The sequence below is a fragment of the Apodemus sylvaticus genome, chromosome 14 (genome assembly GCF_947179515.1).
Source record: "Apodemus sylvaticus chromosome 14, mApoSyl1.1, whole genome shotgun sequence".
NCBI lineage: Eukaryota > Metazoa > Chordata > Mammalia > Rodentia > Muridae > Apodemus > Apodemus sylvaticus.
This window is the reverse complement of record NC_067485.1, coordinates 1,200,683-1,216,368: the sequence shown is the minus strand read 5'-3', so window position 1 is coordinate 1,216,368 and position 15,686 is coordinate 1,200,683. Positions and strand designations below refer to the sequence as shown.

The 15,686-nt window shown below is 41.7% G+C and overlaps 1 protein-coding gene across 9 annotated transcripts in view; it reads right to left on the bottom strand.

Moving 5' to 3' along the window:
* The window catches only part of Cdc14b (cell division cycle 14B), an 84,744-nt gene that overhangs the window by 37,863 nt on the left and 31,195 nt on the right, over window positions 1-15,686 (bottom strand). For 7 of the 9 annotated variants that reach the window (XM_052156579.1, XM_052156582.1, XM_052156576.1 and 4 more), the window contains exons 3-6: window positions 14,331-14,426; window positions 13,077-13,167; window positions 12,392-12,467; window positions 9,251-9,343 (exon numbers count right to left, since the gene is read on the bottom strand). In XM_052156579.1, coding sequence (XP_052012539.1) covers window positions 9,251-9,343; window positions 12,392-12,467; window positions 13,077-13,167; window positions 14,331-14,426 — 356 coding nt within the window. The remainder of the gene's footprint in view (window positions 1-9,250; window positions 9,344-12,391; window positions 12,468-13,076; window positions 13,168-14,330; window positions 14,427-15,686) is intronic. The other 2 variants (XM_052156580.1, XM_052156584.1) reach the window with 1 other exon arrangement.

The following is a 15,686-nucleotide window of genomic DNA, read 5'->3' as shown; positions in this document are numbered from 1 at the left end:
ACTCGAATGTCATGGTGCTATTTTGAAGCCAAGAAACAGATGATTACCCAGAAAAAGATTAGCTACTATGACAGCCAGATTCCAAGACAGTCTCAATGAACCTTAGCTCCTTGTATTTCCACATTTAACCTGCCCTCTCACATTGTCAGAAATTACAGAAATGACAGGAGCGTAAGGCTGAAAAGGTCGCTCAGTGGTTAGGAGCTGCTCTTCCAGAGAACCCTTTTTTACTTCCAGGTTTCCCCTCCTCCTCAAGATTTATTGAGTTATTTGTTTATTTATTATGTATAGAGTGTTCTGCCTGCATGCCAGAAGAGGGCATCATATTCTGGTATAGCTGGTTATGAGCCACCATGTGGTTTCTGGGAATTGAACTCAGCACCTCTAAAAGAGCAGCCAGTGCTCTTAACATATGAGCCAGATCTCAAGCGCACTCTCAGAGGTTTTTCTCCCAATATACACATGGTACCACACAATGGTCTATAACTCCAATTCCAGGGGATGACCTCCAAAGGCACTGAACACATGTGAGGCACAGGAATACATGCAGGCAAAACTCCCATGCATATTAATTAATTTTAAAAGGAGGGGAAAATGAACTGACAGAGTGGAAATTTCGGAATAAGATCATAAAGAATGTGTCTCTGCCTTGCTCTTCCTGAGATCCCTCATTCTGGGTAGAGAAAACTGTCATTTTTGTGGGCAATCCTCAGCAGATCACACAGTGAAGAGTGTCTCCTGCTGAAGTTCAACAGTGGCTTGCCAGGGATGTGTGAGCCACCTCTGGAGACAATCGTCCAGATAACTAAAGATCAGGAGACTGAGAACCTGACCCATTCAAGAGAAGCAACCTCTACCTCCTACCCCAAGGGAGCTTGAGAGAACAGTTGCTGGGGATGTGATTCAGTTGAAAGAGTGCTCACCCAGCATGTACAAAGTCCTGGTTTCTGTCTCCAGCACCACATAAAACATGGCAAGGGCTACAAAACAAACAGGGTGGGGGGAGGCAGATATTGGGATATAAAGTGAATAAATAAATGTTTGAAAAAACCTGGTTATTTACTGTTAGATCACTAACTCTAGAAGTGACTTAGGCATCAGTAGGTCATGTAGCAGCACACCCAACAGTAAGGAAACAACTCAGTTTATAAAACCAGATAAACAAAACAAATGAAAAATTACATGACCATTGTGGAGATGTGTTGTGGCCAGTCATGTCTCTGCAGAAACAGAAATCACAAAGGAAAAAAATTAAGTACCTGTAGCAAGATGGTCTTGCAGGTGAAAGTGCTTGCTACAAAGCCTGCCTTTGATCTCTAGTATTCACAAGGTGGAGAGAACTAAATCTCAAAAATGTTTTCCTGGCCTCCATAGTTGCATAAACATATACACGTGAAATAAATATACATAAAAATACTGTAGGAAATAAGACAGTAGGGTTTCTCAAGGTCTTTTTTTTTTTTTAAATCAATGAAACAGCCAGCCAAGAATGGTGGTATATGGGTGCATGAGAGAGAGAAAGAGAGAGAGAGAGAGACAGAGAGAGAGAGAGACAGAGACAGACAGACAGAGATAGAGAGCCCGTGGGAGGCAGTGAGGGGGAGAGAAGGGATCAGGAGTGAGCGACAGATAGACAGAGACTGTGGCCCCAACTACTTGGGAATTGAGGCAGAAAGCCTAAGGCCAGGAGCACAAAGCCACCTTGAGTACTCAACTCTCTGGTACAGGCAGAAAACTAAAACATTTTTTTTTTTTTTAGTTTTCTAAAACTAAAAACTTCATTTTTTTTTTAAGGTCTTTGATAACAAGTTTTGGGTCTTGTGAGGGCCTGTGACCCCTGAATACTGGAAGGTGCTCCTAAGTGACAGAAGGACTCGTAACCTAGAAAAGCATCCCTACTCCGTTGTGCATGGTTTTAATTCTGACAAGCCTGGCCTCTAGCAACAAAGTCCAACTAAACATGTGTTTCTGATTTCTGTCCTTATACACACTTTGAAGCGTCATCTACACACTTAAGAGAGGCTCTGATAGTGTATGGAGACCAAACAGAACACCAGTTACTGAGCCAGGCTTAAGAACAACAAAAGGAATTTAGGTCCCAACAACCAACACAGCTACAGGAGAAACCAATAAACTATTTGCAAATATTCTTTATGCAGAAAATGTCACAATGTTTGTAGCCTTTAAAAGCTCCTGTAACTATTTTCACATGTCAGCCAGATGATACAGTCCTTCCTGTGCCAAGAATTTGACTGAGTTTAAAACAAAAACAAAACAAAACTCTCTCCAAATTACCACAGCATGTGCGCAAAATCAATACACGTTCATATTCAGCTGGTAAAAAGTAGGCAGAAGCAGAATATACACAACACATACACAGCACAGATTTATAAAACTACAAACAAGAAAAAAAATTCACAGTTGGCTTTTCTTTTGATGTGTGTGTATGCTGTATGCATGTGTAGAAGCTGGAAGACAATCGCAGGTGTCACCCTCCTTTGAGACGAGTCTCTCATTGTCCTGAAGCTCAGTTAGGCTACAGTGGTGATCAGAAATCCTCCTGTCTCCAACCTTCAGCATTGTGATTTTGTGCCTACCACCACACCCAGCTTCTGTATTTGGGTTCTGGGAATCAAACTCAGATCCTTAACTACTTTAGCAACTGAGCCCAGCCCCTAACTTATTTTTTTTTCAGACTAAACTGATTGCCAGGTATGGTGGCACAGGCCTGTTATCTCAGTACCAGGAAAGCTGAGGCAAGAGAATTGAGAGTCTGAAATGAACCTAAGCTACTGTCCTGCCTCAAAGGAAATCAATAAAATAAAAACATCAGATGGCCTTACATTTCAATAGCCTTAGCTTTATTAATTACTTTTACTTATATGCGTATTATAGTTATCCTTACTTTAGGTATGGAAACTTGAAGTCTAGAATCTCAAATGCCTTGTTACCAGCCAGGTATATAGCATTACATGCCTTTTAATCCCAGAATTCTGGAGACAGAGGCAGGTAGACTTCTGTGAGTTTGAGGTCAGCCTGGTCTACAAAGTGAGTTCTAAGAAAGCTAGGGGCTATTACACAGAGAAACACTACCTCCAACCCCCCAAAAAAAAGAGATAAATAAATATTCCTCTCTACAGAAGTCAGTAAAAATGAATGAGCAAGACTTGGGTGTAAGCCCTGAACATTGCTACAGTTTAAAAAACAAAACAAAACAAAGCAAAACTCTTGATTCTTTCTCCAATTTTTTCCTCATAGTTTCATGCATGTATATAAAAATGTTTAGTTATTTTGGCTTTGTTTTGTCTTTAGAGGCAGGATCTTACTAGTTACCTTGGCTTGCCTGTAACTTGCTATGCAGGTAAGGCTGGCCGCAAATTTAAAAAGATTCATCTGCTTCTGCCTTTACAGGGCTAGAATTAAAGGCATATGCCACCATGCTCAGTACAATTTGATTTTTTTTTTTTAAAAGGAAAGATTTTTTTGTTTTGGTTTTTTGTTTGATTTTTTTTTTAAAGAACAGTGTCTCATGTAGCCTAAGCTGAACTCTTGATACTCCTGTCTCTAACTCCCAAGAATTAAGGATTATAAGCACCAGGTTTATTCAGTATTAGAAGTCAAGCCCAAGGCTTGCTGCCTGCTAGGCAAGCACTCTCAAAGTGAACTATATCCCTAGCACTGTGTTCTCAATTTTTAAACACGGGGTGGGGATGGAGGGCTACAACCATTTAAAAATACTCCACGAGTTACATAACCCTTGCAGGCTGATCTTCTCCAAAGGAGGCATTAGCTGCTCATCTGGGATCACCCTGCTTGTTACTGATAGGAGGCCACTGCTCAGTCCTTATTTATAGACAAGAAACCATCCTGCCTAAGACCAGGACTGAAATAAAGATAAGAGCAACAGATTTGCAAACAAGAATTGCACATGGTCAAAGGGTCAAAGTTAATAGCACTCAGTCAGTGTCTGGGTGCTTACTGGAGTGGACAGAGACGTAAACCTCATGAGTAGCTGAGGTGCTATACCTGTGGCTTCTGTCTGGGGGCCTGGCTGCTGTGTTTACAGTTGCCACGTTCTCTCTGCCTCTTATAACACCGGAGGAGGTTTACACAGGAGAGTGTTTTACAGAACCTGTGTCCATCCACCTGGCTCTCCCTTATGGTCTCTATTGTACCATCTGCACTGTTGGCTGAATGCCATCCGGCCCTCAGTTTCCAGATACCAGTCTTACTCCCACTTCAAGTCCAGTTCCTTTCGTCTAAAGCCACCTTATCTGACTGCTCAGAGTCCAAATCAATAGAATCTCTTAAAAAGTGGGCCAGAGGGCCAAAAGTTTACCATTAAAGACCTAAAGTCTTTTCACTTTTCAGATTGTGGGATTCTATTCATAGACTGCTGAGTGAGTATAGTCTCAGGAATTAATGAGGACCATAATTTTCCATATGAATGCTTAAAAGGTAAGCCATTTTAAGGACTGTTAAGAACTGCTTAAAAAAATACAATGATAAATATTTACCAGGGAACTTACAAGTTACCACAATTAACTCTTCCAGAGTAATTTATTAACCATGGAAGAGAAAATTTGCAAGTACTCTGCTGTGTCATGGAATCTACACCTGGAGGCTTTGTATTTTTTTTTTTTTACAGACAAAAATGTTACAAGTTTTGCCCTCAAAGTATGTATAACCTAAGAAGAGATGAGGTAACTTGTAGAAAAGCTTAACAGGAAGATGTAACCACAGATAATAACCAGTAAGACAGAATGGTAACTGTTTTTAATTTTAAAAAGATCTCAAGACAGCAAGATAACTCAGTGGATATAGGTCCCAAGTGGTGGACATCTTCTTAAAGTTGTCCTCTGACCCCCAAATGTGCACCATGGTTTGCACAAGCACATAAATATACAAATAAAACAAATACACATATACACATAAATGTAGCTCAATGGTAGAGCACCTAAGTAGCATGCATTAAGTCCTAGGTTTAATCCCAAGGAAAACAAAACAAAACAAAAAACCAAAAACATAGGAACTGGAAAAATGGCTCAGTGGTTATGAAAGCTTGGTGCTCTTTCAGGGAACCCAAGTTCAGGTCCCAGCAACCACATTAGGCAGCTCACAACCAGAACTCCAGTTTCAGGGGACCTGACACCCTCTTCTGACCTGTAAAGAAACTAAGCATACACATGGAGCACATACATACCAGAAGGTAAGCACCAACATGCATAATTCTTTGAGTGAAGCTGACTGGCATTTTGTAAAATGTTGAGCAACTATGTTCAAAACCCACTGACCCTTCTTTAAAAAATTTAAAGTAGATAATAAAAATTGTTTTGTAGCTACTAAAATATATATATTGTTTTTGTTTTTTTGAGTCAGGGTTTCTCTTTTTAGCCCTGGCTGTCCCAGAACTCATTCTGTAAACTAGAGTGGCCTTGAACTCTGCCTGCCTCTACCTCCCAACTGCTGTTGGCATTAAAGGTGCACACCATCAAAAAAAAAAAAAAAAAAAAAAGGTGCACACCATCACTGCCTGGCCTAAATTTTTTTTTTTAATTTGCACAAATAGCAAATGCTAATCACTTTTTTCCTTAGGAAATCTGGCTTTCTGATGGCCAGAGTCTTGTATTGATAAAGGTTTTTAAAAAGATTAAAAAAAAAAAGGGAAGTATTGCTGCGCGCGTGTGTGTATGTGTGTGTATGTGTATTCATATATGTGTGTGCATGCTAATGCACTGCTTGCGAAATGTATGCAAATTATATGTACCTACATGTGCATATGTATATAAACGTGTATGTGTTACATCCACATGTTTGTGTGAGTACACACCTGTTCACATATATACAGAGGCCAAAGGAAGACATCAGTTGCCTTCCTGTATTTCTCTCTAACTTGAGACAAAGTCTGTCTCTGAATTGGAGGCTCATTTGTCCCAACTGTTCAATGTTAGGGCTAAAGACGTGTGTAGCTGTGCTCAATTTTTTGACATGAATGTAAGGATAATCTCTTGTACACTGTGTAAAAGCATTGCCAAGAAAATTCTGATAGCCAATAAGCTGAGGCAGGATTAGAAGGTGGGACATCTGGCAGAGAGAAAGAAGAACTCTGGGAAATAGTCAGGTGAGGGATATTCACCACCTGGACTCGGAAGAAGTCCCACACATGAAACTGAGATGAGGCAACCAGCCATGTGGCAGACACAGAACACTATAAATGGGATAATATAGAAATAAGCTACCAGGAACAGAACAAAAATAAGTCTCCAAGTCACAGATGAGAGCGGAAATAAGAATGCAGATCCTCACTCATGCACAGTAAGCACTCTTACCCACTACTCCATCTCCCCAGTCTTTCTGTTTCTTTCTGTTGGTTGTTTATTTCCCTTGCAGTGCCAGGAATGGAAACTTGGGGTCCCTATCATGCTAGGCAAGTGTTCAGCCTACCACATGGAGAGGTGCTGCTTGCTGCCCCTGGCTTCCTCAGCCTGCTTTATTATAGAACCCAGAACCACCAGCCCAGGGATGGCACCACCCTTGATGGGCTGGGCCCTCTTCCACTGACTAATTGAGAAAATGTCTTACAGCAGGATCTCACGGAGGCATTTCCTCAGCTGAGGCTCCTTCTTCTTTGATGATTCTAACTTTTGTCAAATTAACACACAAAACCACCTAGTACACCTGGCAAATTCTTAACCACGGAATCAACATTGATGTGCAAGGCAAAACCTCTCAGAGGAATTCTAAATCCATATATTAACCATGAAAACATAGAACAAAACTAAGGTTCTGTGTGTTCAAATACAACTATTAGCAAAGTCAAAGGTGAATCAAAATGGATCGAATACATCAAGACATTGCCCACAAATACAAGTTTTATCTTTCTTGTTCACTGTTGAAAAACACCAGCCATGGGCTAGGTGTTTTTCTTGATGGTAGAATACCTGATTAGATGCTGGAGGCCCTGAGTTTAATTTACAGAACCAACAAATTAAAACAGAAGAATGAGCAGGGCACTAGCAATACAGCCTTTAATACTAGTACTCAGGAGGCAGAGGAAGGCAGATCTGTGAGTTCAAGGTCAGCCTGGTCTACAAAGGGAGTTCCAGGACAGCCACAATTATTGCACAGAGAAACCCTGCCTTGGAAAAACAAACTAAACTAAACTAAAAACCACAACAACAAGAGCAACTTCCTATTTATAAAACTATCCAGTACTTTCTTTCTGGTTTTAACCCTGTAATTCCACCATACCGCTTGACCATTTTCTGAGTTCTCCACCCTGGAGTTGCAGCCACTGGCTTCACACAATGTGGCCAATAGAGTTTTATCTGACAGTGGAAAGAAATCGATCCCAAGGGAAACCTGGTTAAGAATTCATGTATATGGGCCCTGTCAGTGAGGTGGAACTGTCCCAGTCATGCAGGCTTTCTCTTGGACAATATGTGGAGAAGACCCCACCAACAGCTTAGTAGTTTTTCTGTCATACTGAGGACTGATTCTCTAGGTTGCCATTAATGTTTTGTGAACCCTGATAATCCTAATATCACTTTCTCTTTAAGGTGTCATTTATTCAAGGCCCTCCTCCCCAGCTGAGTTGGGCAAATAATGGAACCAAAGTCATATAGTTAAGGTGAGATGGCTCAGTGGACAAAGCTACTTGCCACCAAGCCCTATATCCTGAGTTTGATCTTCAGGATCTACATGACAGAAGGAAAAAACTGACTCCAGCAAGAAGTCTTCTGACCTCCACACATGTGCCATGTATGTGCGCTCTTCCCTTCCCCTCCCCCATCCGTGTGTGTGTGTGTGTGTGTGTGTGAGTGTGTGTGTTATGAGTGAGCATCATAGGTTCTGGGACTCAAACTCAGGTCCTCTGGGAGAGCAATAAGTTCTCTAGCCTTTCTTTTTCCTTTTGTTTAAGGACTTGCTGCCAACATTAGAAACACCAAGAGACAGAAACAACTCAGCTGAAGAATTCAGACTTCAACAGACACAATTCACTTCCTGTATCTCAGACCTTCAAGGATGAAGTACTAAAACTTGTTTTCTCTGAAACATTTCTCTCCGCTACTTTTCTGAGAATAACCAGAAAAAGACAATCCGCAAGGCCGAGACACCCTAACCCTCTAAAAGAATCTAATTTTGAGGTGCAGTTTCAACTAATTCTACCCACCCAGTTTTTGTAAACTCCAGTGATAGAAGGTAACTGTAAGGGAGTATGAGGTGATATAAGGCTCCTGTTGGGGATGCAGCCCAGTGTAAAGAGATGCCTAGCGTGAGCCTAGGGTCAAGGTTACAAGTGTAAGCAAACAAATCTATCAAAGCAGGGGTGAGTTATAGCTCTTGCTGCCTTACTGCACAATCAGAAGGACTGGAGTTCAGATCCTGGCGCTAACATAACAGCAGGGAGAGGGGGTGGATGGGAAGAGGCCTGTAGTTCCATATTTAACACCCAACATGTGCATACAGCTATGCACGCATGCTCATACACTCACAAAGAAACACTTTCCACAAATATATACACCTTTACAGAGAATAGAGTTATCTGGAGAGATGGCTCAGCATGTAGAGCTGCTTGTCACCAAGCCTGATAATCTGAAAACCCTAAAAGCCATCTTCTGATATTCACAAACACACACACACACACACACACACACACACACACAAGAGGAGTCTGACCCCAGTTGACTTTATAACTCTCTAAACAAATTATGAATTAATAAAAGCAGCTTTGGGAGGCATATTCACTAACCTTAAAGGCTTAAAAGATTGTCAACTTTTTCCACTGTAATTAGACAAAGAAACTTTAATTTAAAAAAATCAGGTGGAGCAGTGGTGGTGCATGCCTTTAATCCCAGCACTTGGGAGGCAGAGGCAGGTGGATTTCTGAGTTGGAGGCCAGCCTGATCTACAGAGTGAGTTCCAGGACAGCCAGGGCTATATAGAGAAACCCTGTCTTGAAAAACAAAAAACAAAAAACAGAAAACAGAAAACAAACCAAAAAAAAAAAATCTTTTAAGTTCTAGGTTCACAGTAACACTGAGTACACAGAGACTCATACATGCTCCCCACATAGCATAAGTTTAAGTCTTCCTGAGGTGAATGATTTTCAAAAAGCAAACACACACATGCCCTCTAGAAAGAAACTAAGACAGTATCTTAGGGAAAGAGTAGTTTAAAAATACCAGGCCTGACTGTAAAGCAGGACAGCTGTGCGCACTGACTGACCTTTAGACCCAGGGACACTTACCATATAACACCCGATAAGGAAGGCGGCATTCGCTTGCTTTCTCTGATCAGTGCCGGTAAAATGGATAATTTTCTTCCTCAGCATTGTAATGGACTGCATCAAAACAAACTGTTGTTAGTATTTTCTTGACCACTTCAAGTTTCCTAAAATTTTGCTTTGTGACAAATTCTACATCTCACATACATAAGCGACCTCGATATTAAAACCCTAAGAACAATGACACTGAAGCCCTGAAATGCCAAGAGCCATTCTGTGATATTAAAATTATTTAAAGTAAAAGGGAGAAAGGGAAATGTGAACAGATACATGCCTAAAGACAAGCCAACCTTCAGATCATTTCAGAAAGCTCTGGAGAGAGCCAAGAAAGAACAAAGACTGATGAATCCAGAGTCTGTGGGGGCTAAAGTTCTTAGCTGGAGGCCACTGTCACTCAATAGTGCCATATTTTTCTGAGAAGATATAAGATCATGGCAGTATTTACAGCTAGTGACAAAAGAAACAGGATAGATGTGCCAATCTGAAAAATCGACAAACGCAGGGCTTCCTGTAACAGGAGATGTAACAAGCTGGGAAAGGTGCCTGATGAATCCCCATTTTGTTGATACAGGGTCTTATTATCAGCCCTGGCTAGCATGAACTCATTAAATAGACCAGGCTGGCCTTGAAGTCCCAGAAACCCACCTACCACACCTGTCTCTAACTCCTATTCCAGGGGATTCGATGTACTCTGACATCTGAGGGTACTGCACATACATGGTACAAAGGCATACATGCATGAACATACATGCATGAAGAACACTCACATAAAATAAAAACAATCTTTTTGAGAAAAAAAAACTCTAGTACTAAAACCACTAGTTAAATCATATATAGCAAAGACATGAGACAGCAGCTGAAAGGCCTCTTCTTAATTTATGAAAATTAAGCATACACTAGGAATCTGTGAATTTTTCTGTTATACTTCGACAAAAAGTTAAAAGAAGATGAAGCCATTGTCACCCAGCAGGTCCCCGGTGGTTCTTCTCTAATGTGAAATGCATCAGTAAAGCTGCGACAGAGTATGTTCAGCATGTTTGAATGCACTGCTTATCTAACTGGCCCATGCTTGTTTGAATGCTCTAGCGTCTACAGCATCAATCAGTGTGAGCATATTTTCCTGTGGTGGTTTATATGGACTAAGGGATCTAAATCAATTAAAAATAAAAACAAGACCCAGCCAGCCATTGGCACCCTCTTCATTCAGGGCACTGCCAATCTCACTAGCTCAGTGGGCAGTGAGATCTTGGGCTGGTTGCTCAATACCTCTTCAGTGCCTCCAGCAAATCACTAGAAAGGAACGCACTCATTTATTCTGAGGAATAAAAGTCTCCAACAGGTTAGGCATGAAGGTGCATGCACAGGTGCACACATGCATAGACTCACTCTTTCAAAACCAAAGTAAAGGAACAATAGATGGGAGGAGAGGGAATTATATTTAGCCTCTTGGCCCTGTAGGAACAAAAGATGAAGGGGAAAGGGGAGAGGGATCCAAAGACAGAGGCAATGGATATTTACTTTGCTAAGAAGTTCTAGAAGAAGTCTACACTTGTGTCTAAATATATAGCGAATACAGCTGATGCTCAGAAGGGAAAAAATATCTCCCTTACCTATAAATTTGTAATAGTGTCAAGCAAAAGTAACTGTTGTTTTACATAGTTCTCTGGTAGGTAATCCATTGTAAGTTTTTGTTTGTTTTTAATTCCTGCTCACAAACTCAGTATTTTCGACTTGTCAGTTTATAATGACTAGGTACTTTTTAAAAATCTGAGACATGGTCTCACTATGTAATCGAGGGTAGCCTGGAACTTACTATGTAGGGAGGTCACAAACTCAGAGATACCTGCCTCTGACTCCCAAGTGCTGGGATCAAGGGCATATACCATCATGCCCAGCTAGGTACTCCTTACATGTCCAACTAGTAATTTTAAGATGTTAAATAAAGGAATGGAGTTTGTCTTCAATCAGAAGAATATACTGTGTCCTCAAGGGCATACTGTTGATCCTTGGTTCTCTGACTCCCTGGCCATATGTGTAAAAGGTTCACATTGAGGAGTGAGTTTCCAGCTCAGAGAGGGCAATGTTTTCCCCAACCTTTCACCAGCACTCTCTTTCAAGGGGAGGCAGGAGGAACTCTGGCCAAAGCAGAGAAACATTTCCCTTGTCTGCTTCAGTTCCCATAAGGTCAGACAAGGGACTTGTCTGCCTTTCACTTTGAGTTACTGTTTTGTTTGAGCTTCTTCAACCGAAACTGGAACCAAAGAACCCAAATATAACCCATTCCATTAAAATTAGAAAACACAAGTTACATGTGTTAGTGTATCCATGAGGGGATGCAGACACTTCTAGGTCAGTCTGGGTTGCACATATGTGTGTCTCAAAGCCCAGAAAAAAAAAAAAAAAAAAAAAACCTCTAGGAAACAAATATATGGCAATATAAGTTTAGGAAAAAGAATATTTTTAACATGTATTTCTGCTTGCATGTATATGTGTCTATTATGTGTCTGCAGATGCACACGGGCCAGAAGGTGGTGTCACGTCCTCTAGAACTCCCATGACAGTCATGATGTACAATGTGGGTCTCTGAAAGTATCCAGTGCTCTTGACTGCTGAGCCACTTTTCCAGACTCAGAAAAATAAAAGCACACATTCTAAATACTACCACAATGGGAAACACCATTCACAGAATCTTACAATGTAGGTCAGGCTGTAGAGTCTCATACAGTTGCTGTGCACCATGTGATCTCACAGCAATCCCTCCCGAGTGATGAGACTACAGGTGTACTCCACCACACCTTCTAAACATTTGCTGTGTTTTCAAGGCATCCTAAATCATACTTCAGTAAGCAACTGGTGTCTTGGTAAACTTTTTCTGTTTTCTAAAGATAAGATCTTGCTGTAGCACAGGCTTGTCTTGGGATCTCTCACCTGAATGCTCAGAAGTCAGGTGTGCACTAGCACACCTTGTCTCAAATGGTTTTGTTTTGTAAGAGGAAGCATTCTTTCAAACTTTGAATCTTTTAAACAAGAGACAGGTCTCCTTTGCCTTGCTCTAAAGTACTGCTGAGTGATCACTTCAGCCAAACCTTGAGTTGAAAGATTTACCTTGAGCTTCTTATTTATCTTGCAACAATATCTGTAAACCATGGCCAGATTGAGTGGTCCAAAATCTGCATAGAAGCTTTAAAAAAAAAAAAAAGAAAAAAGAAAAGAAACAAGTATACATTTTAGCTGCTCTGAATGTAAATGCTCCTAAAATTAAGGCAAGAGGACATCCACCAACCCAAATTAACCCTGGCCATACAATTCTAAGGTCCTGCTCTACAAATACTAACAGAAGGAATATTCTGGTAAACAATTATTCAACAAGTGAGGTAGAGTTGTACACTTCATTAGTGGAGAGCTCAGCTAACTTGCACCATATCTTGCTATCTTCCCCTAACATACCTCTACACACACACACACACACACACCCCATGTAGAATAACTAACCTTAATTAGAAAAAAGTATTCTTGCACATATTTTCCACTAGCAAAACCAGTATTTCACATGTCCATATTTCAGAGTTCTATAGTATAAACTATTAGAATATCAAATCAGGGTTTAAATGGAGGTTCTTTGTATCCTCAAAGATCTTTTTTTTTTGAAACCAAGAATCTGAAACAGCACCCAGATGCAAATGTTCATCAGATATATAATTTTTCCAAGGCTATGTCATCTGCACACATACTTAAGAGATTCCTCAGTGGAAATTTTAAAAGTTTGAGCCTTCCAAGAGGCAATACTTACTTCTCATACTCTAGCTCGTTATCTATGCTGAAATAATGTTCGTTTGATGCACTCTTTGGTCTGCTGTAGAGAATGGCAAAACAAAGGCGATCTGAAATGGAAAATGGCAATGTTCTTTTCTTCAAGTTCTTAAACAGGTGTCAAGGTCAAGACCCAATTCTTTTCTGATGAATTCAAAGATGGCTGGCTTGTTTGATTTTGTTGTGCTCCCTCTCAGCCCCCATGTTTCAGATGGCAGAGGTGACAATGAAAGTCTCTTTGGTGAATATCAATAAATAAGCAAAGCTTTAAAGAAAAAATTGCCTTAATCTTAGTAAGCTCCCATGGTGGTAGGTGATATTTCATGTAGTGGTACTGTTTCAGTTTCTGCAGCAACTGGACTAAGAAATGTCAGGAAATTCAGCTTACCTCTGATAGCTAGCCTATGCATCAAGTTTATGAGGACACAATGAAAATACTTGCAGCAGGAAACTATCTTTTAAAGTAAAAAACAAAGAATGCTTTCAATATTGCTGTTTACAACTATAGAACACAAGAAGGTATGCTTAAACAATTATACTCATGGATATGTTTTTTTTTTTTTTTAATTTTAAATTGGAACCACTGCTTTGGGTTTCTTATAAAAAAAATTCCTGTTTAAAATCAAGGCAAATGAGTGGCAAGGTCAGACTGGGGTAGAAACTGTGTTGCATGAATACAGCCAGAGGCTGTGGAGTTCAGCAAGAAGGGAACTGTTCAAAGGCTCCATCTACTTTTATTCCCACCTACCCCCAGAAAAAGGCAACATCTTAACAGCAATTAGATACCTACACCCCAAATGGGCAAAAATCAAAGTCAGCCTTTGAAATACTTATATTCTTTTTAGACCAACTTGTTAGTGGTAAGAAACAACAGGAGCTGAGACGTCCTTTTTTCAAATGGTATTTTAAACTTTTCAGTCCCTATCTCCACTCTTAGAACGGCTGCACATATCTTCTAGTAAATGCAACAAACTTCTTGCAGCTGCATTCAAATGGTTGGCAGGGCTTTGCCCTTTTTAATCACAAATGACCTTTGATCTGCGACTGGACTGGGAATTTCACCAGCTCCCACGCACGCACGCAGCGTGGGTGGAGAGGCTGTAGGACACAGGGGTCACAAGCACATTAAGGCATAGGTTTACTCCCAAAGTCACTGGACCCAGAAGGGAGGCCAGTTGTGCTCCTGGGGCAGCAAGATCCTCCAGCCATCCTTAGTCCTGCCCTGTGCACTCACCTCGGATCACCTCGGCCATCAGAGGGGTCCCTGCGCCCTCTCGTCTCATGACTCCAAAGCATCTGGAAAGCAGGGCAAGAGAAGGACCTGGCGGGTCTGGGGTGACCGCGACGGGGAAGAAGAAAGAAAGTGTGACCACACCCCCAAACTCTAAAAAACAGTGAAGTTTAAAGGGCCGCGCCCATGCATGGGCACGGAAACGCCCTGGCGGGTGACAAGCAACAGACTGGGAGGCAACCCCGGAAGTTCAAACTCTGGGACGTCCCTGAGGCAGCCAGGGGCCGGCGTCCTACAAAAGAGGCCAGGCCCACGGGCAGGCGCGACTAGAGGTCAACTACCCTGCAGAGAGAGAGAGAGAGAGAGAGAGAGAGAGAGAGAGAGAGAGAGAGAGAGAGAGAGAGAGAGAGAAGAGAGGGGGGAGAGGGAGAGGGAGAGGGAGAGGGAGGGAGGGAGAGAGAGAGAGGGAAAGAAACAGAAACATGGCCCACGAGAACTTGCAACTAGGACCAACTGTCCTGCAAAGGAAGAAACCAGATACACAGGCACGTGCGGCCAGAGACCAGATGTCTTGCAACGGGAGGGATTCAGCCAGCTCCGGGTACACTGGCCCAGCTCAAAACCGGCTAGCCGGTAAGACCCAGGCACGCATGATGAAGGATTTTAGGGTCCAGGCCGGCGCCAGTCTTCGCCACAAAGTCGGGACTCCCGCCCACCCCACCGCCGCTGCCTGACACCAGGGGGCGCTCCCCGACCCACACAACGGAGTGTCACAGCTCAGATCAGGCCTCCAGCTGGAGGTTGTTCCAGAGTTTAGAAACTTCCAGGTGACTCTGCTTGAGTTGGGCATGAATATAATCCAGCACTTGAAGACAGAGTGGAGGAAGTTCAAGAATTCAAGGTCAGTCTCACCCAAAGAAAACTCAAGATCAACCCTAAGCTATCATGAGTCTCCCTCAATAAGTAGAGGCTAAGATAACTTACCAAGTAAAAGTATTTGCCCCTCAATAATGCAAGCCTGACAACCAGTTTAATGTCCAGAACCCCACTATACAAAGTTATCCTCTGACCTCCCCACACAGTAGGGATAGGGCACACATATTTTTAGTTAAAAATAAACGTAACACTCAGGTCATTTGCTATGTTAAAGGTATGGGGATGGTCTAAAAGCAAAATATTTGATGTGCTTCTTAGCAACCATTCAGTTTTTGGCCTATGTTCTTAATCTCAAGGGAACAAGTTAACACACAGGATGGAGTTGATCCCACTTTTGTTGAGTGTCTTATGGTGCTGAGTCTGTGGATCTTTACTTCCTCCCCAAGTTTCCTAAACTTTCTACAGAAAAGCACCGAGAAGTGG